Here is a 23,022-nt window from a genome sequence, read left to right as displayed (position 1 = left end):
TAAAATTGGTTAAAATAGTTACTTAAAATTGATCAACAAATAACTGAACACCAACTTTTAATTATGTAGATGAGATTGTTCTTAGTAACTGTGGCAGTAAACACTGGGTGAAAGTACAGGTTATATGTTGAGATGGTGGTTGGTTATTCAGCAATTTGCTGGATGATGGGGCTTTTTGCTATGTCTCAAAATTAATTCAGTAACTTAAAAAGCCAAGCTTTTTTGCTAGCTTTAAGGTTTCTTCTTGATATGATTGATATAGATAAATTAAATGTAAGATTGCAGTGCTTCAATGAATCATTTTATTTATTAGGAAAGGAAATAGTCTTATTATCTTAGGGTTATACTCAGATTCATATCAGATGTCATATTAAAAGAACTATTAAGATATTTGGGTTATATAGGTAAAAGGTGAGGTAACAATCTAGAACTAATTTTAGATTTGGAACATTCTTTGGCCATGCTACAACTGGATGTATATGCTTTAAATAGATCATGTTCACTCTTAGACACAGAAAGTAGATTAAGGTATCAAGGACAGGTGTTTTTTCCTCCAGTGTGGAATCTTGGGTTTTCTAACTGAAATGGTAGAGTCGCCAGATACGGAATTATTTAGCCAAGTGACATGAAACCACATTGACTGGTGGTCTTGCTTAGTATATATACTGTATTTACATTTTGTAATTGATGTAGATGGGATGATGCATAGTTTATAGCTAACATTAGCTATAAACTATGATCTTCATTGCAGCCCCCCTGTGGTTAGATATTAGAGATTCCTCATCCTCAGCCCTCTTGATATTTGGAGCTGGACAATTATTTGTGGAGAGCTGTTCTGTGCATTGTATGGTGTTGAGCAGCACTCCTGGCTTCTACCCACTAGATGCCAGGAGCATCAACCACAGTTGTGGCAACCAAAAATGTCTCCTGACATTGCCAAATATCCTTTAGAGGACAAAATTGCCTCCAGTGGCAACTGCTGCTATCGATCTATCTGCCTTGACTTTGAAGCGTGGTTACTTGTGGGTTTTGGTGTTCATTAAATGACCATTGCAGAGTTGTACATGTGTTCACAGGGAGGGGAACATAGCGAAAATGGAAGAAAGAATAGCAAGGAAAGGTACTTGAGGATTTTTTTTTGAATAAAATAATGTGTAAATGAAGATAAGCAATTTCAGTTGGTAAATTAAAGGAAATGATGTAAAGACATCATTGGAATTATTTTAGGAACATTGATGGATTGGGGGTACAAAAGTTTTTTTGGAGGTGTTGGAGAAGTTATGTACAATATGATGTGGCCTTGTGTGGAGTACGTGTTCTTTCTATATTTAAATTCTACAAACTGCATGAGAATTGATGTACTTTAAAATTTTTTAAAAATTTCCTATCTTGGGACTTCCCTGGTGGTCCAGTGGTTAGGACTCTGTGCTTCCACTGTAGGGGGCATGGGGTTCCATCCCTGGTTGGAGAACTAAGTTCCTGCGTGCCACAGCCAAAAATAAATAAATAAAAATTTAAAAAAATTTTAAATTTCCTATCTTTTCTTAAGTACTTAAATTAAGGGACAGTAAGGTGAATAGGTTGGTTAGGCTGGGAAAAACAGTGAAGAAATGAAAAGTAAGCTGGAGAGAAAATGTGGATAAGGAATAAAGGACATCAAAGACTTAGGGATTTAGATTTCTATAAGTAATGGAAGTGATTCCAAGCCAGGAATGTGAGGGATATTCTAATTGACATAAAATGTATTGTTGAGAAGCCAAAATATAAGTAGGAGACAGGGTTTTTAATGAAGTTTAAACTTAGAAAGAAAGGCATGTGTGTAAGAGCAATTAAAATCTACAGGGTTTGATAATGTTGGCTTGGCCAAAAAGTTCGTTCGGTTAAGGAATATGTTGTTCAATAAAGTTCTTGGTGAAAATGAAAAATGGCAGACTTCCTGCTGGCACAGTGGTTAAGAATCCGCCTGCCAATGCGGGGGACATGGGTTCGAGCCCTGGTCCAGGAAGATCCCACATGCCGCAGAGCAACTAAGCCTGTGTGCCACAACTACTGAAGCCCGCACGCCTAGAGCCCGTGCTCCGCAACAAGAGAAGCCACCGCAGTGAGAAGCCTGCACACCGCAGTGAAGAGTAGCCCCCGCTCCCAGCAACTAGAGAAAGCTCACGTGCAGCAATGAAGACCCAATGCAGCCAAAAATGAATATATTAAAAAAAAAAGAAAAATGGCTACTTAAAACCGAACGAACTTTTTGGCCAACCCAATAGATTGCAGAGTTGAGACTCTAAATTCAAGTCTGCAGAACTACAGTAATGATGGGCCTGTGGTTAATAAAGAGACACTTGAAAAGAGTGACTTGTGAGGGGGAAGGGGTTTTTGTTATTGTTTTTTTTAAGCCATTGGTTAGGTCACTTAGAAGCAGGTTCTCAAACTTGTTTCAGAACGTAACTAGTTTGTTTCAGTGGGTGGTACTTAAGTTCTTTGGTTGTTTTCTTGTTATTAAAATTGGAACCTTCTTAATTAAAGTAGAAATGCTCTCTAGAGCCAAGTTTTTTTCTGTCTCTAGTTGTTGGTGTGTGTGTTTCCCTCCACTGTAAACATGAGCCTGGTCAGGAAAGATAGGTTGAGTTCAGAACAGCCGCTTATTAGAGGAGAAGGTATATGACAAGATAATCTTGAATTCTTAAAAAAAGTTTGGACACACTTGTTTTGCAGATTTTTCTGGTCCATACATTCTTACAGAATAGGTTTGTAACACTAGGTCCTAAAACTTGCTAGGTACTTCCTAAATAATTCAGTCTCTTTATATAAGGTCTCTGAAATCTTTTGCTCACAGTTGAGATTCATTTTTGTTTTTGTGTTTTTTAACTTGTTTCTTGGTGGTAGCTATCTAGAGCTGATATTCATGTACTATAAATGACATCTTTTTCTTTCTAGCACGACATCCTAAAATAAATCCATCAGAATGACACCTTCTCAAGTTACCTTTGAAATAAGAGGAGCTCTTTTACCAGGTATTGTAAAACTTTACTTTTAAACATTTAAAAAAAATAAATAAATGAGTGTTTTTCTTATCTGGATTATCTTAAATATAGAGTTGTTACTAGAGTGAGCCTAATTATTAGATGAAAGTATCTTTAGGACATGCCTGATAACAGGAATGTGCTCGGAGCATAACAAATTCAAGAAAAAAAAGCTTCCCAAACAGTAAATGTCTTAGTCTCATGTTTTCCAGGAAAGCTGTGAATTTTGCACAGGACAGATAATTGAACTGTGATTTTTTTTTTTTTTTTTTTTTTGGCTGTACTGTGCAGCTTGTGGTATCTTAGTTCCCCGACTAGGGACTGAACCTGGGCCCTCGTCAGTAAGAGCATGCAGTCCTAACCACTGGACCGCCAGGGAATTCTCTGAGCTATGATTTTTAAGTCATGAAAATGAAGGAAGTTTTTCTAGTGTTGAGAAGTTGGTGAAATATTTGGCGAAGGTAAATTTGTTCCTTACTTGTACATCTTTTTTTTTAAGCTTTATTGTATTTTCTGCTGTCTACTGAAGCAGTGTGAAATAATTTTAGTGTAAGGTAGCATGTCAAAACAGTATCACACCTTGCTACTTCCCTGGTGGTCCAGTGGTTAAGACTCCTCCCTTCTGCTGCAGGGGACACGGGTTCGATCCCTGGTTGGGGAGCGAAGATCCCACATGCCGCACAGTGTGGCCCAAAAAACAAAAAAAACAAAAAACAAACAGTATCACACCTGGGTTAAAAAATTCCTTGTTTAACACACTCTGGCTATGCTGGCCAGTTGCTCAAATCTTTTGCATTCCTTTCCTCCTTTAGGGGTTTCTCAAATTGTTTCCTTTGTTTAGATCTGTGCCCCCACCCACCACCCCCCTAACTCTCCTTATCCCAACTTCCTGTATTCAACTAGGTTAAGGTCCCTGTGAAATTCAAGGTTCTTTTTTGTAGTACCTCTTATGAGTTTTATGGAGTTATTTGAGTAATTTTTCTTGTGGACAGATTGTAAGCTCTATGAAAAAAAATGTGACTTTATCTTATTCGTGCTGAATTCCTGTACCTAGCACAGTGTCTGGCTCAGAGCAGGGGTAAGTATGTGTTCGAACAATGAATGAATGATTCATTCTGTATGTCAAGCATCTTTGATACAGCATCCATCACAGCACCTGACGGTGTGTGTTTGTCCAAGTTCAGATTCTTAGCCAAGATGATTTTGTACAGCTCCACCTCTGGGCAAGATTCTGCAGATTGAAGATTGCTAGTCAGTTGATGGGGTTGCTCCCTTGGGTCTAGTACTCACCTCTTGTCCTGTGTGTAACCTCTTCTGTGGAGAGAAGACTGCAGACCTATATCATACTTTTGTGCATAGGCAGTTTAAGCTAGAAGGAGCTGGCCACATCAGGCAAATGTGGTGACCACAGAATTAGCCACAGAAGGGTCAGCTTGACAAGGTGGAACTCCTTCTCAAGGACTAGTGGCAGATGTGAATGTAGGTGAATCTGTAGGTGGGAAGGAAAGGAGGTAGAGGGACAGGGAGGGGTTGTTGGGGTGGATTCTCACCTCCCCTCCAGATCTCATGTCACCTTGATTTCCTCCCCAAAGCAAGGAGGAAGTGTTCTCTGCTGAAAGTGGAGAGACTGCAGAGAGAAGTGAAGTAAGAGGGAACAAGTAAAAAGAATATGTGGGGGTGCTGTTTGCAGATTCCTTTAGTTAGCATTCAGGTCTTTATAATCTTTTATAAATGAAATCCAATTAAAGAAAGAGGTCTGTTCTGGTAAAAAGTTTCCCTTTTTTTCTCATAGAAGCCATATTCAAAGGCAATCAGCAGAAAGAGACATTGCAGGAGGGAATTGGTAAAATGCAGGAGCACTTATATAGAAGGAAAGTAACCACAGATTGTCCAAGTTTCACTTTTTCCATGTGGGATACATGTTCTTTGCAGAGCAGAGAATAGCTGCTATTTTGAATGGGGATAAGAAATAACTGACTCCATGAGAAAGGTTAATGAGAATCTCCTTTACAAAGGAAGTGCAACCGGCCTGAATCAGTGATTTGATGGTAATCTGTACTTTGAGCTACAGTGAGTACAGATGGTAATCTGTACTTTGAGCTGAATATGCTGTGCATATGCAGAGCAACATATATGATCTTGAGAATAAATATTTGTGCTTTGTATTTAGCAATAGTGTTTATCTTTTTTTTTTTTTTTAATCCGAAGAGGTAGTGATAACCTAAGTTAATTGCAAAAAAAAAAATCTGGTTACTTTAAAGGATTGGTGAATATTTTAACATGAAATCTGTATACGTAACCACCGTATGCTTTTACAGACATGTGTTTAGAACCCTGAAAACTCCTGAATGACTACCACACTTGGGATTTTAGTTAAGTTTTAGACAGTCCAAACATATAAAATGCCATGCAGGTGGCTAAAGCCAATTAGAACTCTAGTCTTACTATAGTAGTGCCCAGAGCTTGGAAACCAAGCTACTCTCAGAGTGTGGAGGAGTTTGTCCTGAAGTTTGTTCATTTGGGCTCAGTTCCTTGTTTTTTCTTTATGGATTTTAGTTATAGTAATTCAGAATGTGTTGATATGTAAGTTAAAGATATCTGCATACTTATATTCAAGAAGATGTAGACTTTTGCTAAATATATGGAAATTAGCAAACATAGGTGATGGCTATATGTTGGTTTGTGTGTTGATGACAAGTGTTCAGATGAAGTGTGATAGTCTTTATTTTAGTAAGGAATACGAGATTTTTGGCTAGTTTTTCACTAGTCTTTGTTCTGGGGACTTTTTTTTCTTTGGTTGTTGTTGTTACATTGCTCATGTCCCATTGATAATTTTCTTGATCTTTAGCTTCTTGGTAGCTACTGTTTGAGTTCCTGGAATATATCAGGTACTGGTTCTGTAGGATACTTATATGCTCCTTTAAATTGGAAGCTGCCTTGAAGGCAAGGACTGCCGTTTGATCACCTTGTCTTCTTGGTGCTCATTATTGGCTCAGTAAGTAGTTGAAAAATGAAGAAAAGTCTGTCCCTATACATCCTTCCTTTTCTCTGCCTTTGGTTCTGTAGAGGTGGGTCAGGTTAATAACGCAGGTGCTAGTGTGAGTGGCACGTGGGTCCAAACCCGTTTCTCCGCTGAAGCTCTTCCATCTCCACTGCAAGGGACTCTGCATCCCATTAAATTAGTGCAGTTTCCTAAAACTAAAATGAGATGTTCCTACTTAACCCACTATAACTCGTTACGTTTCTTTAGGAGAGGTTTTTGCAATATGTGGAAGCTCTGATGCTTTGGGAAACTGGAATCCTCAAAATGCTGTGGCTCTTCTTCCAGAGAATGAGACAGGTGAAAGGTAAGCATGGACATGTCATAATACTGAATAATTGTGACATTCAGATTATAAACTTGGGGGTTTCTAAGATACCTTGCTATATTTTTCTTTTAATTTTTATCAAACTTATCACATATGTATAAAGAGTGAAATCATTTTACAAAGTTTGCTGTGAATAAACAAGTTCCTCTGTTTCTCGATTTCCACCTTGCAAAAAGTCATTTTCAACTCTTGGCTGTTGGCTGGTTCTTTTGATGCTTAATACCATATTTCTAAACAGGCTTATATTGTTATTTCTTATTTTCAAAAACTTTTTAAGGCATTTTTTGGCTTCTCAGTACTATTCTTGATAAAAGATCTAATTTTTGCTTTAGCCTATGAAATAATTTTCTTGAGACATATATTCTTTTAAAAGTAGCAGAGAGTGGAACACATCCTTAGAAATTTTAGCTAATGTAATGAAATGAGTTTACTACTGACATTAAATGCAGCACTAAACTTAGCATGGGTGTGTTGGTGCATTGGAGTGGGGAAAGGAGGATCTGGGTGCCAGTTTCAGTTCCGCAGTTAGCTGTGATCTTGGGCAGATCTTATACCTCTAAACCTTGGTTCCTTTATTTGCATGGTAAAGGCGTTAGGATAGAATCAGTGTTGTCAACAAAGGTGGTCCTTCTCTGTGTGGGTATTTTGAAGTGTTATGGATTGTCAAGATGTATGTGTGGGGGTAAAGGAAAGATGAGATTCTAAATAGTATACAAGTACATGCAGTGCCCCCAGGGAGAAACATCAGATTAGATGATTATTAAGCAGCGCTACTAAAAATGTGGCCTGTGGACTCAGTGCTAGACAAAAAACATTTTTTTATCAGTGCACGATGTGAGAAATAGAAAAATTGAGAGCAAGCATTTAGAAATGTTTATGGCAGTTTGACATTGCTGGGATACCCATGCATGTCATGGACTTACCTCATTGAACTGGGTACATCATAGACCAGAAGTATTGGTCACGGGACAAGTAGGGTAACACAAAGAAGTAAACAGAAACTGGTCCTTCACAGCAGACAGTTTGAGGAGCACTGATGGCAAAGCAGAGGGAAATAACAAGGAAAGTAAAACAATACCATAATGTAAACTCAGGAAAAGAAAACAAAAAACATACATAGAACACCTGTTTCTCTATTTGTCATTAGTGTGACACATTTTCTCAGCCAATTCTCTTCTGTTTTTATAAGTTAAGTTCTGTTGACAAATGATATTGGGATCACAGGAAAACGAGATGTTTATTCTCTTCTAGTGGCTATTTTTTCCTTGATTTGTGGATTAGTCACTCCCGTCTGAAGTGAAACCTCATATCTTTCTAAACTTGTTTACCTCTGCTCTGAACTCTTGAGCTGCCCTGTTACCTGTCTTAAGTCCATTCTAGCCAACCTGGTCAAAGTGATGTGAACAGAATGAGAACAGTTAACTTCTTAATTTTAAGGAAGCAGCCATTTTGACATTGCTGTACAATGAAGTATAATTGATTCATATATGGCAGATAAACAGTGCTTCACAAAGAGAAAGGAAGTAGATGACACAGGTGATATAAGTAGTTGATACAAGATGATACAAAAGGTAAACAAATCTGTTTGCCTGTAAACAACAGTCTTATGGGGGTTTTTGGTTGGTTGGTTTGTTTTTGGCAGCGTGCTGGATCTTAGTTCCCGGACCAGGAATTGAACCCTTCCCCCTTCAGTGGAAGCTCAGAGTCCTAACCACTGGACCACCAGGGAATTCCCCAGTCTTGTGTTTTAGAACTGTGTTTCTTTGGGATTTCAGTGTACTCTGCATTTAAGTCCTCTGTTCCTCCTTTTCAGAGTCTCTTAAGTCTCTCTGTACCTACAGGTTTGTGGTGACAAGAGCTCTGTTGGAATTTTTTTCTTACAAACAATTTGAAGGTTGTGGTGTTATTTCCTAATAATGCAGAAAATGTGGGTCACTCATGATTTTATTTGCCCTCCTTGGAGATTTTATGGTATTTTTGTGGGGAGGATATGAGGGCAATTCAAAATCAGACAGGTGCACTAAACCTTCTCACTGCCCCTCTTTCCTGGTTTTTCTTGAGTTTCATCAGGTTACGTTCATTCTTGACGTCACTGAACAGTTCTGGTTCATTTTTTTTTTAAAGTAATTTTATTTATTTATTCATTCATTCATTCATGGCTGCATTGGGTATTTGTTGCTGCACTCGGGCTTTCTCTCTAGTTGCGCTGAGCCGGGGCTACTCTTTGTTGTGGTGCGGTGGCTTCTCTTGTTGTGGAGCGTGGGCTCTAGGCCCGTGGGCTCAGCACTTGTGGCTCGTGGGCTCTAGAGCGCAGGCTCAGTAATTGTGGCACACAGGCTTAGTTGCTCCGCGGCACGTGGGATCTTCCCGGACCAGGGATCGAACCCGCGTCCCCTGCATTGGCAGGCGGATTCTTAACCACTGTTCCACCAGGGAAGTCCCTCTGGTTCATTTATAACTTTGCTATGTTTGCTTAGGGAAGTAAAGTAAAAAGACTGATTTTATTGCTCTCACCATCTTATCTTTTCGTTTGGTGGTTCTGAACCAGGGGAGCACATTGGAATCACTTTAAAAAATGATTTAAAAAGCACTTTAACTGGTTTAAAGCACTTTAAAAAAGGGGGCTTTTAAAAAAATGCCTAGACGCTGCTCCTGTAAGATTGATAAATAGTGCACGAGAGAGGGGCCCCAGCACATTTTTAAAGCTTCCCACTAATTCTGCTGTGCACATCTGGGGCTAGTTTCACATACTCTGGCTGGTTTTATGGGTGAAATAATACTGGAAATTTGCCTTTTTTTTTTTTTGGTAGCAGAGATGGGAAATAAATTTCATCTCAGAGTTGGTAGAATCTGCCTGGAACCCTGTGTTGAAAAGGATTCTGAGGCTTATCAGGGAGAAGTAGTCAGGGCACATGTCCGAGCATTTAGGCTGTCCTTGTTGTGCAGCAGTGTTTCTCAACCAATCACATATGTCCAGTTTATCAAACTCCACGAGACCAAGCTGCACCCCAGATCTATGAAACCAGAGTTTCCCAGGGTGGAGCCAGGGCATATGTATTTTATTATTACCAGGTTAATCTGATTGTTGAAGCTAGGACCAGGGGTGACAGCTGGTTGTGGATATTTTGTTAGAAATCAGAATTGAGTCAGAGTGAGGATAACGCCCTAAGTCTGTCTTGGCAGAGCCAGGTGGGGAGCAGTGCTAGCCATCTGGTATCATGGAAGAATATTTGGAGCTGCCGTTTAGTCACTGAACTATTCATGCTGAATTAATGTTTGGGTAATGGTCTATGACATGGGCTCTTAAACTTGTGTTCATCATCAGAGTCACCTGGACGCTTGTTAAATTACAGAGTGCTTGGGCCCTCCCCCAGAGTTTCTAATTCAGTAGGTCTAGATGTGGCCTGAGATTTTTTTTTTTTTTTAATTTATTTTTGGCTGTATTAGGTTTTCGTTGCTGCATGCAGGCTTTCTTTAGTTGCGTCGAGCGGGAGCTACTCTTCGTTGCGGTGCGCAGGCTTCTTATTGCGGTGGCTTCTCTTGTTGTGGAGCACGGGCTCTAGGCGCGTGGGTTTCAGTAGTTGTGGCATGCAGTCTCAGTAGTTGTGGCATGTGGGCTGTAGAGCGCAGGCTCAGTAGTTGTGGCACATGGACTTAGTTGTTTCGCGGCATGTGGGATCTTCCCGGACCAGGGCTCGAACCCGTGTCCCCTGCATTAGTAGGCAGATTCTTAACCCCTGCGCAACCAGGGAAGCCCTGGCCTGAGATTTTGCATTTCTAACAAGCTCCCAGTTGATACTGATGGTCCTGGGACCACACTTTGAATATCATTGGCCTATGATTTGAAGCTAAAAATCAGTTATAATCATGAATTGTAGTGAATTCTTTCACTGTTGAGTCCAAGCTTTAGAATTAGCATTAGAATATGTAGAATGACATAGTTCAGAGGAAGACGTTGAGTAAGATACAAGTACAAGTAAGATGCAGACACTGATTGCTTGGCTAGGGAAATAGCCAGAGGCTGGGCAGGACAGAATAAGGGAGGTTGGGAACAGGCATTTAAGTTAGTGGCCTTGGCCTGAAAGCCTCTTAGCAGCCATGTAACATCCCTAGCTAAGTGGAAAGTTAGAGAAGATTCAGAGGTCTGCACTGCTTGCCTTTTCTGTTTGGAATACTACTTCTCCTGGTTCTTTGTATGGCTCATCATTTACGTCTCAACTCAGACAGTTCTTTCTTGTTGAGGTCTCCCTCCAAAACTTGTTACCTCAGAAAGGTCAGCTAGCCCTTCCTATGTATGCTGTTTGCTTATATATTTGTCTATCCACATAAGCAAGCAATCTCCTTGAAGATGGAGCTCTTTCTGCCTTATTCATCACTGTGTTCCCAGTACCTGGTTCAGATAGGCCTGGAGTAAAATTTTGTGTAGGAATAAATAAATGGTATTGATCACAGACCTTACTTGAGGGGTTTTATGAATTAATGAAGACCTTATGCATTTTAGTTTGATACTGATGCTGCTGCTTTAATTCTTTTTTCTCACAGCATGTTATGGAAAGCAACCATTGTACTTAGTAGAGGAGTATCAGTTCAGTACCGCTACTTCAAAGGGTGCTTTTTAGAACCAAAGGTATGTTTTCTTTATCTAGTTTCCAGTTTCTTTAGAAGACTTCTTTCAAAAGCAACTAACTTAAGTTTGGAAACATTAAAAATAAAATGAGTTTGTTTAGATCAAATAAGGAAAAAAGAACTCTAGATTAATAATATTTTAGTACCAAAAATAAAGGAAGTAGCCTCTTCAGAGGCAAATAGTGTGTGCAATGGAATTTTTAAAAGACTAATAGTAAGTATGTTCTGCAATATTCTTATCATGAAATTGGTTTTAATGATAAGTGTTCTTGATAGGTGTGCATTTTCTGTAACTTTTGTAAACTAGTTAGTAACCAGTAGTAAGGGTTTTTCTTTTTGTTTCATTTTTTTAATTCGTCTGTGGTATAGATATATTTAGAGGTGTATATAGCCAGCTTTAAGTAACTTTGAAAAAATTATTTCAACGCAGCCATCTCTTAGTGGCTGCATTAACTCCTATCAAAACTGAAGTCATTCCTTTCAGATTTTTTTCAGTGATAGTGTTGATAGACCAGGATCTTTCTGAAGGCCTTTGGAATATCAGTTAGATCTAAATCTGCTTGCTCACAATGATTTATTTATTATTTTGGGAACATTTTCATATTTAGAAAAAGAAAGTTGATTCTTTATTTTAAAGATACTTATTTGCTGAAAGGATTCTTTTCCTTCAGATTTTTACCTTTGAGCACACTTTGGGCTGCATGTGAACAAGGGCTTAGGGAGGAGTCTAGGAAGCAAACATGGATTAGATCTTTTTAAAAATTTATTTCCCTTTGGGGTCCTTGAATACTTGTTACATGTTAAAAAAAAAAAAATGCAAGCAGCCACTGTTTTCTCAGTCTCTTAGCCACCATTATAAAAGAGAGAAAAACTGACAAACCCACTTCAGCTGTCTTTTGCACCTATTACGTTTCTTATTCCAAGAATATATTGTGAATATACTCAGTAATTAAAATTAAATTACATTATAGTTGATCATTATGTTGGCTTATCTTGACAATAGTCTCACTTTAATGACTAAGGAAAAGATCATTTATTTGGCATAGGGGTTGTGCATTGTGGCAAAGTTCTTTAGTATAAAGTGAACATTTGTGCATAGTTATGTAGATCATAGCACTCATGACTTTGAAAGCTTATTTGAGGATCCTGGTATGTGAAATTAACTAAATTTTACTTAAGGGGGCATTTGGACAAGAAAAATCATAATGAGTCTTTTGGGCGTAGTTTCCTAAAGTAAGACTGTTGTCAACACAGGTCAAATTAAGCCAACCTACAGTATTTTCTCTTTTCATTGAAAATGTAACCAAAAGCAGCAAATCCGTCCAAAATGCCTTTTCCAAAAAATTGGCACGAAGTCTGCTTACCGTAAGAAACAAGTTTTTCCCCTTGTAATACTTGCAAAAGTTTACAGTATGTGTTGGTGAGTGTGTTTCTTTAAGTAGGTGCTCTGTATCGTGTACACATGTACCGTGTGATGCAGGGGCTGCCATGGTAAGTATGTTTTTCATGGAATAGAGTAAATAGCCACATAAAATCCCATGCATATGGCTAGAGGTTTTTTTTTTTTCCCACACGCCAGCTTAAAGTGACACTTCTTTTCTTTTTAAAGTTGGTGGCGCTTTTTAAATGAATCATAATTTTTAATAGAAGTAATTAGAAACTTTGTCTCAATTGTGCATTGTCAAATGATAGAACTAATGTGCAAGGAATCTTAAATCGTGAAATGATGTAAATTATTGGAGTATATATCTTATGAATATAAAGAATGATTGGAAAGCAAAATAATTATGAAAGCATTGAAAAACTGAAATGGGTAATAAGGTTAATTTTACTGGGTCAAAAGTTTTAGGTTATCCAAGCAGTTGTAGAACCTAAGCTAAAAATCTTGTGATCTTGTCACTTGACCTTCAGAATTCAGCTTCCTCATCTATAAAATGAAGGGTTTGAACTATAGATTTCTTACATCCCTTCCATTGCTAAAATTTTTCTATAAATAAAATTTTACCATTCATAGTTTCTCTTCCGTAATTTGCTCTTTCTGTCATATTCCTTTTAGTTTAGAAGTTAGAGTCTTGAAGTCCTTTTTCTCTTAATTTCTCACAGCTGTATGTTCTTATACTTTGTAGAATTAGAATAAGTTGTTAATATATTAAATTCTAAAATAATTTTTTACAGGTGACAAATATTATCTTATTTAAACATAACAAACAAAGGTAGTAGATATTCCTGGAATGGAAACATTGCTGTGAGTCTGCAGATAACCCATTAATTTCACATCTTCACCAAAGATAATTTTTGAATTAATGTGTAATTTAAACATTTTTTAATCCATGTTCACCCCTTTTTATTTGTGGCTGGAATTAGGGATTGTTGTCTCATACTGAGATGTTAGCCACTTTTTAATTATATTGTCTTTGAAATTTTCATTCATTTCAGTGAAATAGCTCTTTATTTTTCAGTAACATCTGCTTTTAATTTTTACAGGTGTTAACATTCACTCATAATTAGATTCATTACAAATTCTTTTACCTTGTTCTTAATGTCCCTTGATTTTTATTTAAATCCTTTAACAAAAGAATCAATCATCTGGTAGGCAGACAACTGTTTATTTTCAGAATAGCCCAGGTTGTCATTTTGTACAATGGTTTCTTAATAAAATTCTTCTGGATGCTAAATACCCTCAGCTGTTAACTTTGAATTTGAACCATCTCAGAGATGTATGTCGGCCTAGCCTTCTTTGCTTTACTCACTCCTAAGTGACCGTTTTTCTTCCTAGTCTTGTTAAAAATAGTGATTTTTAACTAACTGGCTCTGGCCTCTGACATAGATTAAAAATTCAGAGCCCCTTTCACATGGGCATTTATTTTCCATTTTTTTCAAAATCGTAGAAAGGAAACAGTGAAATTTTTAAAGTTTACGCTTAACAGTTTTTATGATATTTGAAAGCAGTGATATTCCACGATAGTGATAGTTTTGCTTGGTGGTCTGTTAAAAACAAAAACCCCAGTCTACCTCTTATATAATCTTGTTTCTTTTTCTCAGTGCTTGATATAGCTGAGTGATGTCAATCAATAACTGTTTAAGAAAGCAGTCATTATGACTTTTTTGTGGAAACAGGTTTTTTGTATTTTTGTTAATATGCATGTTTGAGAAACATTCCAGCAATCATCTGATTTAACACATGCTAAAATGTGAAATAACTCTACCAGTCCTGTTAGTGGAGTACTGTCTTGGACTGATATTGTTACTTTTGTCTCCAAAGAGCCATTTTCCGCTTGACTCCAAAGTGCTTAAAATTGTGGCAGTCTTTTACAGAATGGAACTCTTGCTTTTTTCCCTAAGATCTTGAAGAATGACTTACTGCATTTAGCATATTAAAAAGGATTGCATATTTTGGAATCGTTACTAAGATCTTTAATTTCCCAGTGCTCAGGTGTTAAGGTTTTTTTTGTTTTAAAGAACATTGGTAAGCTAAAATTTAAGATTACCTACTAAAGTTTAATAAAGTAGTCATAACAATTTTGGAAATTCAGTGTGTTTTAAAACTTGGTTCATTTGTCAATATTATAACATTTTGTGTACCAACCATGAATTTGTAGTGTGAACGCCAGTAGACACAATTATAAGCCATCTGTTGAATTGGCCCTTTGGACTGCTCCTCAGGACTCCATTCTGTTCAAGCCTAGTTTGCTTTATGCTATGATTAGTGGGTTTGTTACTAAAACAGTTAGGGGTGGAGTTTTAAAAATTACTACTAAAATATGTTCCCTCTCAAGTGTTTAATCCACAGGGCTATTCTTACATGATTAAGTATAGATACTGTAATCAACACTTTTTGTGGAATTCCCCTGACACCTGAATTAAAACAAAAAGTTAAAACAAAAAGTCTCTCCTTTCTTTTACCCACTTTTAATCCCTGCTGATATTTACTATTATGTTCATTGAATTAAAACAAAAAGTTAAAACAAAAACAAAGCCTCTCCTTTCTTCTACCCACTTTTAATCCCTGCTGATATTTACTATTATGTTCATGGCACCCTTTCAAGTCACATTTGATTAGTAACTTTTATAAGAATATGGATCTACACCACTTTTGTAGCGAAGAGGATTTTTTTTTTTTTGAGGGGAGTGCAGGGGACATGGAGGGGTGGAAGAAGGGAATAGATTAGTTATTTCTGGTTGCCCATTATTGCTAAGAAACATTCCTATTTTAATGTATACATTTGCATCTCTTGAGGGTTAGAAAGTTTGATGTGTGAAAACAAATTCAAAAAAGTGACAGCAAAAAGTTGTAAAAAACATCTGGCAGATGCAGGATGAGATGTTTCTTGTTTTTTTAGCGTAATTCACCATATTTTAAGATTAGCACTTTCACATTTACATTTTTAAAAACGTCTACACAGTTTATTATCAATTCACAAGTGAACCCTTATAACAAGGATGTATTCAGCTAGAGAAAATGAGTTCCTGTATTATCCCAGGATTAAGGAATTGAATGTATATCTAATGCAATTTTAGTTTTCAAACTTCAAAAGTTTGCAAGTTTTAAAAATGATTTTAACCTCTGGTTATTTTAAGTGACAGAATTATCTCTTGCCTGATTTGTTACATACTTATTTGTTATCATTTGGCACATTTATTATTAAATAAAATCAATATTGAAATCCTATAAAATGTTATAGAAGAGTATTTAATGCCATCTACAGATGTAATAAAGAGAGAAGCTTATATGTTCCAGACTTAAGAGTATATATATGCCTAGACAAGGGTTTAAAGATATATGAAAATATTGATAGTGATTATCCCTAAGTAGTGTGATAATGGGTGATTTTTGTTTCTTTTTGCTTCTCTGTATTTTACTAAATTTCTTCAGAAGAAGAAAGAAAAATACCTTGTAAGGATATAGTTTGAAATTTTGCTTTTAAAATATGTATTTAAGGATTGTATTTTGGCACATAAGTTTAATTAGACAAGTTTAGGGTTTTTTGTTTTGTTTTAAATACTTCAAGGAAAATTAGGAAACACTTCATACTTCAGTACTTTAGGAACACACAAGGGAATCCTTGTGGTAGTTCATTCTTGCTTTTAAATTGCTGTAGACATTATCAACAATACATAAAGCTTTATTTTCTTTTTTAGTAAGAGAATTTGATAACAAGACAGTATTAAAATTTTTCACACTGTATGAATTTATAAACTTTAAGGCATTAAGAGTAAAACTGGATGTTCATTCCCCTTTAATCAAACTTGTTCTTCAGATTTACCCATGCATGTGTCCTTTCCTAAAGGAAAGGGCTTCCTGTGTTCCTTAGAAACACTGGTTACTATGATACGAGAATCTGATATTCTTCCTGTTACCTACTTACTAGTTAAATATATGTAATAAAGAACTTTATTATGCCCTCTAGTTCCTTGAGTAACTTGTGATAATTGATCTTGAAGTATTCGTTCTCAGTATTTCTACTATCAGAGAGTTTAGGCTTTTTCCAAACACTTGAGGAGTTACTTCAATCTTCCAGTAATACTTCCTTGACTTCCGACATACCAAACATAAAGTATATTTGCTGTTAACTTTAACTTACGACAGAATATCAGTTAAAGATTAAAACTGAGTATTGTAGGCAGATTTAAGAATGGGTTTAAAATGGTTTCATGTGCCAGTTCATCTTATTTTTGTTTACTGCCTCACCCTCATTTTCTTCCAGCATTTATCATGTTTTTTGACCTGGTACATTCCTGATTTTTCGCATATAATATTGATATTAACAAGGTGAATCTCTTGGTTTCATAATTAGTATAAGACTTAGGCCACAAACATCTAATGGCGTCATGGGTAGAAAATAAGATACAAGAAATTATTGCAGACGTTTAACTTTTAAATTGCAGACTATCGGTGGTCCATGTCAAGTCATAGTTCACAAGTGGGAGACTCATCTACAACCACGATCAATAACCCCTTTAGGTATGGGCATTAACTGCATCTGTTTGAGGCATATGCATAAAGTTACTAATATGCTGCACAATGGCTTAGTGGGATTTAATAAATATTTATTTTAAAGTTTAAGGTCAATGCATTGTCAGTACTACAAGTTTCACTTAGCATATCATGGGTCTTACTTTCAAAACTAAACAGTTCTTAATTGCCTTTCTTCATAAACTTTAGAAATGCTTGCCTAGTTATTTTTAATTTCTTGAATTAGATGGGTTTATTGTGGAATATATATTTACATTTGGAGTATTTACAAAAGTTTATAAAATAGCATTTATTTAACTGAGCATCCATCCGTGGCTTTGATATTACTTGCTCAGAGAACTTAGAACATTTGAGGAAAGAATTAATCCAAAACAATGATTCTTACATTTTTAACTTTGAATAGTAATAGAATAAGTTATTCTATTTGTGTGTGTTTTTTAAACTAGTAAATACTTGAATAAACTTGTATGAATGAATTCAGATTTCTTGGTTGTAGCAGACATTTTCCCCCAATACCCTGCTGGCTGTGTTAAAGTTGCTATTCAGATAAGTTTTGTTTGTTTGTTTAAACGTTATTTAGTTTTCTTGTGCCTAAAAATGGCATTTCTCTTCATACAAGTATTTTTGAATTTCCTTTTCCATACTGAGATTAAAATTTGAAGTTCTTTTCACATACATTAAATTACCTACTTGGTTTCATCTATAAATTGACTTAGTGTGCTGAAAACTCTACTTTAGTTTCCAGAGAAAATTAGAATTTAAAGAATAAATGGCTTGTTAGTTACTAGCTTAGATTAGAAAGTAGTGAGAGATTCTGCTTTACCTTATATGCAGCAAGGACACATCTCGTTTAAACAGCTATCTCATTCCATCCTCTTTATTGGATTTTCTTTTTGTATATACATTTTTGTAATATATTTTTGATAGTATATTTAGAATTTTTATGTAGTGTACTTTAGAATGCCATAAAATAGTGCCATACTGAGGTTGGAAATTATTAGGAATTGGATATTTTAAAAATTGCATTTTGAAGCATCTTGCAGTTAAATATATTTTCTTATTTTGAGAAAGGATGATTTTGTTTCTTGTCTTTTTAATAAATGTATTTTATACTTTTGGAAAATATAACTTCTGAACTTAACAGCTGCGTGAAATATACCAGAGAATCTTTATTGGGAACTGTCACACTTATTTTGACAAATTCAGATTTATGTTTAAAGTAAACTGGGAAAGGAAATAGCAGGGAAGATAATTAGTATTTTACTCAGAGGGTGGGGCTTAACAGCTTTTCTCATTTAGTTGAAATTTCTGTTAGGAGGCAATGTGCAAACACTTACTTTTTGGTAATTCCTCATAGCTCTATATATACAGGTAAGTTTATGCTGTTTAAAAAGCTTTTAGCTGGCTATAGAGAATAGTTGGGGTTTGAGGAGCATTATATTTTAGGTAAGTTCAGAATACGCACTACGTAAGAATAAGCATTTTAATTGTGCCAAGACCTTTGGTTTGAAAACTCAACCAGGAGATATTGTTGTCCAGCAACTTGTCAGTCTCATACATTGGTTGGTATAAACATTTGTACCAGTGCCTCTAGAGCACCTCTCTGAGGAGTTTTCTTTCTCTTCCTTACAACATTGTGAATAATCACCATGAATATAAGAACCATTACTGTTTGATAGCCTCCTTAAAAGGGATTTCTTTACTGAGGGCTACAATAAATATGCTTATTCACTTTGGGCTGCTTTTAAATTCTAAATTAATTTTTAAAAAAATCCTTAAGGTGGGTAATTTCTCAATTGTTCATTCTGTATATACATCATGAATTTTAACTAGATTTTCTATTTTCCTTCAATTTTAGAAAGTGAAATTATTATTGACGATGGACAATTTGGAATCCACAGTAAGTGAGACTGAGTTTTGAAAATTTTTATTCACATGGTTGAGATGTTACCTTACATTTCATTAGAAACAGCACAGGGAAATATGAGAGTATGATATTGGAAATAGAGACTAGAAGACTAGATCCAAAAAACAAATGCATTGTGTTAAATAATAGTTTCCAGTATAATAATTATTATTATTATTATTTTGGGCCATGCCACATGGCTTGTGGGATCTTAGTTCCCGAACCAGGGGGATTGAACCCGCACCCCCTGCAGTGGAAGTGCAGAGTCCTAACTGCTGGACCGCCAGGGAATTCCCTCCAGTATAATTCTTATGCTTTAAAATTTTATTAATTTTTTAGTTTTTATTTGGCTGGTGACTTTAGGTATATGAATTAATATAATTAATTTAAAAGTATTATACTTAACTGTTACTATATCATCACTTAACACTACTATGTTTGAAAATGATGTTAATTGTTCTCAACATTTAAAGTGTGAAGTGTTACTCATAAGCTGCGTTTGTGCATTTTGTGTTTGTATGTGCATTTATAGTAAAATCAAGACTAAGTAGCAGAATGTTCTAGTAATTATGGCTGAGTATTTAAACAATTAATTTACAGTGGAATATGCATTCATATACTTTCTGCATCAGTAAATACTTTATCCGAAGGATTCAAGTTGTTTCTTCAATGTATCAGCATTATCATGCTAAACTGCATTTTCATTTTAGATACTATACTGTAGGAGTCAAAAGGTGTAAAGGGGGTGGACAGAATGTGTGCTTGCATTGACTGTGAACCAGAGATAATTGCTCATAACCAGTTTGCATTCCTGTTGAGGAAGGAATAGGGCCTGAATGTTTTGGTTGTGGTTTTACTTAGTACATATGTTTATCCACTTTAGAAATGTACATGCTTTTGCAGTATTTGGGCAGGAATTTAACTTATTTTTCTTGATTTTGTTGGGATTATTTATATCACATCATAAGGTAGTCTAACATACTCAAATAGTTTTATTTAGTGTTTTAGAGACTACGCAAAATTTATGCTACATGTTTTGGAGAGCTTTTGTAATGGAGAAGTTGTTTTCTCATTTCTTCAACTGTGGTGATGACATTATATCCTTCTATTATATGTTAGTTACTATGCATGGTTATAAACGCATGGCATTTCTTTTGTCATCTGTTGCTGTTGTCGTCATCTTCCTAAATTCAGCTTTAGTTGGCCTTCAGGATAGAAAGCCATTTCTCCAACTCTGTCCATTTCTGAAAACAGTTTAAAATTAAGAGATGGTAATGGTTTCTCTTCATGTATGAAATTTGATAGTTATGAAATCATACCTAAGGAGAAAAGTTTCTTGATTTTTTTTTTTTTTTTGAAGTCCTCTTGATGAAGAACTTAGGCCCAAAACAGTTGTCAGCTCCCTGGTATTTATGAAAATGTTGTTACCTTTGTTAGTAAGAAATTTCAAGTTAAACAGTGCTAACAGTGTTATCACAATCATGCAGTTTATCTATGGCAGAATATGTAAATGGAGAATACATTTGTTTTGTTATTACCACCTCATATCTCCACTGCCAGCACTAGTGGAATAACTAGTTTCAGCTGAATATTTCATGTGAAGCTTTGGAAGTGTAGTAGTGATCCACTGCCAGTGGAACAAATGCTAGGTTAGAAGCTTTCTTGGAATATGTATTCTTTCTGAGATAGATTTGTATTACTTCAATAATATATTCAACAGAAGTATTTTAATTTACTTTAGTGCTAAAGTTTGGCTAGTTGTTAATGTTCATTTAACTTTTCCCCCCTACTTGATATAAAAGTTCTTTTTCAATGACAAGACTACTTATATATTTGCTTTGGAGAGAAATACCAGTGATAGATAACCTGAGTATATTAAACTGTGAATGTGAACTAGAATTGTCAATATATATTGTACTTATTGGATTGGCTTTAAAAATGTGTATATTAATTACTGTTCTTCATATTTACTTTGCCAGATGGTGTTGAAACTCTGGATTCTGGATGGCTGACATGTCAGACTGAAATCAGATTACGTTTGCATTATTCTGAGAAACCTCCTGTCTCAATAACCAAGAAAAAATTAAAAAAATCTAGATTTAGGTATGACCATGTGTATTTGTTACTTAGGCTATTTATTTTCACTAATGCTGTAGATTTCTGATCCATCTGGTTATAGCCTTTATGTGTATAAACTAAGAAAATAACACACTTACAGATAATGTCACATTTTCTAATAAATACAGTGTCTTGTGAGAGTGAACTGCTTCCCTGCCTGAAGATTGCTACAGTTAAATGTACTTATGTTAGTCTTAATCTCCAAATTGGAAACCAGAAAATTTTGTTTTTACTTAGATAAATGATTTCTAGGCTTATGTATCTTTGTAGTTTCTACCATTTAAAATTTCTTAGTGTAGCAGTAAATATTTTGTTTTAAAATTGACGTAACGAAGTGATTTTGTGCTAAATGAGGGGAGAATGGCATGAACAGAGAAAAATGATTGTTGGAAATATACTTCAGTGTCCTAAATTTTCCAGTGGCTTGAAAACGAGAAACTTTTTCGTTAAGGAGAGGTCACAGTTACCATAGCAGTTCCAGATTAGTTTAATTTTAATCTTAAGAAGATTTAGATGTCAAGCTTTGTATAAATAACAAAATAGTAAGTAAGTTAATTTTTCTGTAATGTCACCATGTATATCTTTGAGTGAACTGATTTCTCAACGACCGAGGCAGCCCTATCATTTGAATTTTTGTAACTTTGGGACTGAGAGTTCTAAGTCTTGATACGTTATGCAGCTTTTTCTGACAAAATGTCAGGGCTGGGTTGAAAGGGCCATTTTCAGTAACTGAAGTAATTAATAGTAATACTTATTATCTTCAGAATAAAATTGATAATGATGTTGCAGTTTGTAAATCCATAAATGTTTTACAACAACTGCTGAAAATATTATAGTACTTACCTATACCAGTCATAAAATACCTAAGGGAAAGGGTGGGTAACACTTCACATTCCTTTCCATTGGCTATTCTGTGAGTAAGAGTTTTGGGTGTACCTTGCCTTTGTTCATTAGCTTTTCTAGGCCTCTGCTTTGCTTCTGAAAAACCTAGGTAATTGGACCACGTGGCTGATCTGCAAGATCCATTTGATCACAGATTCTCTAACCAGTTAGTCATAAATAACTGAATATTTTATTTACATGTTAAAGGAAGCAAATAAATTGTATTAACCGCTATAAAGTGTTTTATTAGCATAAGACCGTGAAATAAAGGTAGCAGTAGAAGATAAAGCCTTGGTTGGTTGGGCTTATTAGGATTTTTTTTTTTCTTTGACTGTAATTAAGAAATTAATAGAGGGAATTCCCTGGCAGTCCATTGGTTAGGACTCTGCTTCCACTGCAGGGAGAACAGGTTCGATCCTTGGTTGGGGAACTAAGATCCTGCATGCCACGGTATGGCCAAAAAAAAAAATTAATAGATAATTAATGGGGTTCTGATTGGATTGCACATGCATACTGAGTCCTGTACTGTTCTTGTTTATATAGTAATTGAGTGTTTGTATGTATTATTGTATTGCTTAGGCTTAAACTGGAAGATTTTTATAACCATACTTAGTTGGGCTCTACAAATTAAGTGACTGATTCCTACTGAAATAATTGTGCATAGCTAGAAACCAATGTTTGTTTTGACCATCTTTTTTCCCCCAAATTCATATTATTGATAGGTTAAGCCTTCCTTGGCTAGAAAATAAATTTATCTGCAAGTTTATCAGGACTTTTAAAAACTTAGCAACAGCATTTACATTTTAAATAAAACACTAGACATGATGTTTTATCTCATTACCACCACGTTTTCAACAACACAAGTTTCTCTTTCGCTTGATTCCACCAGAACTTGGAAAGCAATGTTACTTATGATAGACTATAACATTTATATAGCTATTTGAGTAAAACCTTTAATATTTAGTTCATTTAGAACTAAATTCTTTCATAGATCCCTTTAAACTTGATTTTTTTTGGGGGGCGGATAGATGCACATTGCTATTTGTAGATTAGCCTTTTTTTTTTTTTTTTGGCTACGGCATGTGGGATTCTAGTTCCCTGACCAGGGATCGAACCCCTGCCCCCTGT

General features: G+C 35.6%; 1 protein-coding gene across 4 annotated transcripts in view; it reads left to right on the top strand.

Annotated features, from left to right (window-relative positions):
- The window catches only part of GPCPD1 (glycerophosphocholine phosphodiesterase 1), a 60,473-nt gene that overhangs the window by 2,776 nt on the left and 34,675 nt on the right, over positions 1-23,022 (top strand). For 2 of the 4 annotated variants that reach the window (XM_082359055.1, XM_082359056.1), the window contains exons 2-7: positions 2,935-3,011; positions 6,271-6,367; positions 10,931-11,015; positions 16,901-16,976; positions 18,847-18,888; positions 20,874-20,997. In XM_082359055.1, the coding sequence (XP_082215181.1) occupies positions 2,963-3,011; positions 6,271-6,367; positions 10,931-11,015; positions 16,901-16,976; positions 18,847-18,888; positions 20,874-20,997 (473 nt within the window). In that variant the 5' untranslated portion in view covers positions 2,935-2,962. Of the gene's footprint in view, positions 1-2,934; positions 3,012-6,270; positions 6,368-10,930; positions 11,016-16,900; positions 16,977-18,846; positions 18,889-20,873; positions 20,998-23,022 lie in introns of those variants that run through there. The other 2 variants (XM_082359057.1, XM_082359058.1) reach the window with 2 other exon arrangements.

The sequence above is a fragment of the Balaenoptera borealis genome, assembly GCF_965194805.1.
Source record: "Balaenoptera borealis genome assembly, chromosome: 16".
NCBI lineage: Eukaryota > Metazoa > Chordata > Mammalia > Artiodactyla > Balaenopteridae > Balaenoptera > Balaenoptera borealis.
This window is presented reverse-complemented; position numbering and strand designations above follow the sequence as displayed.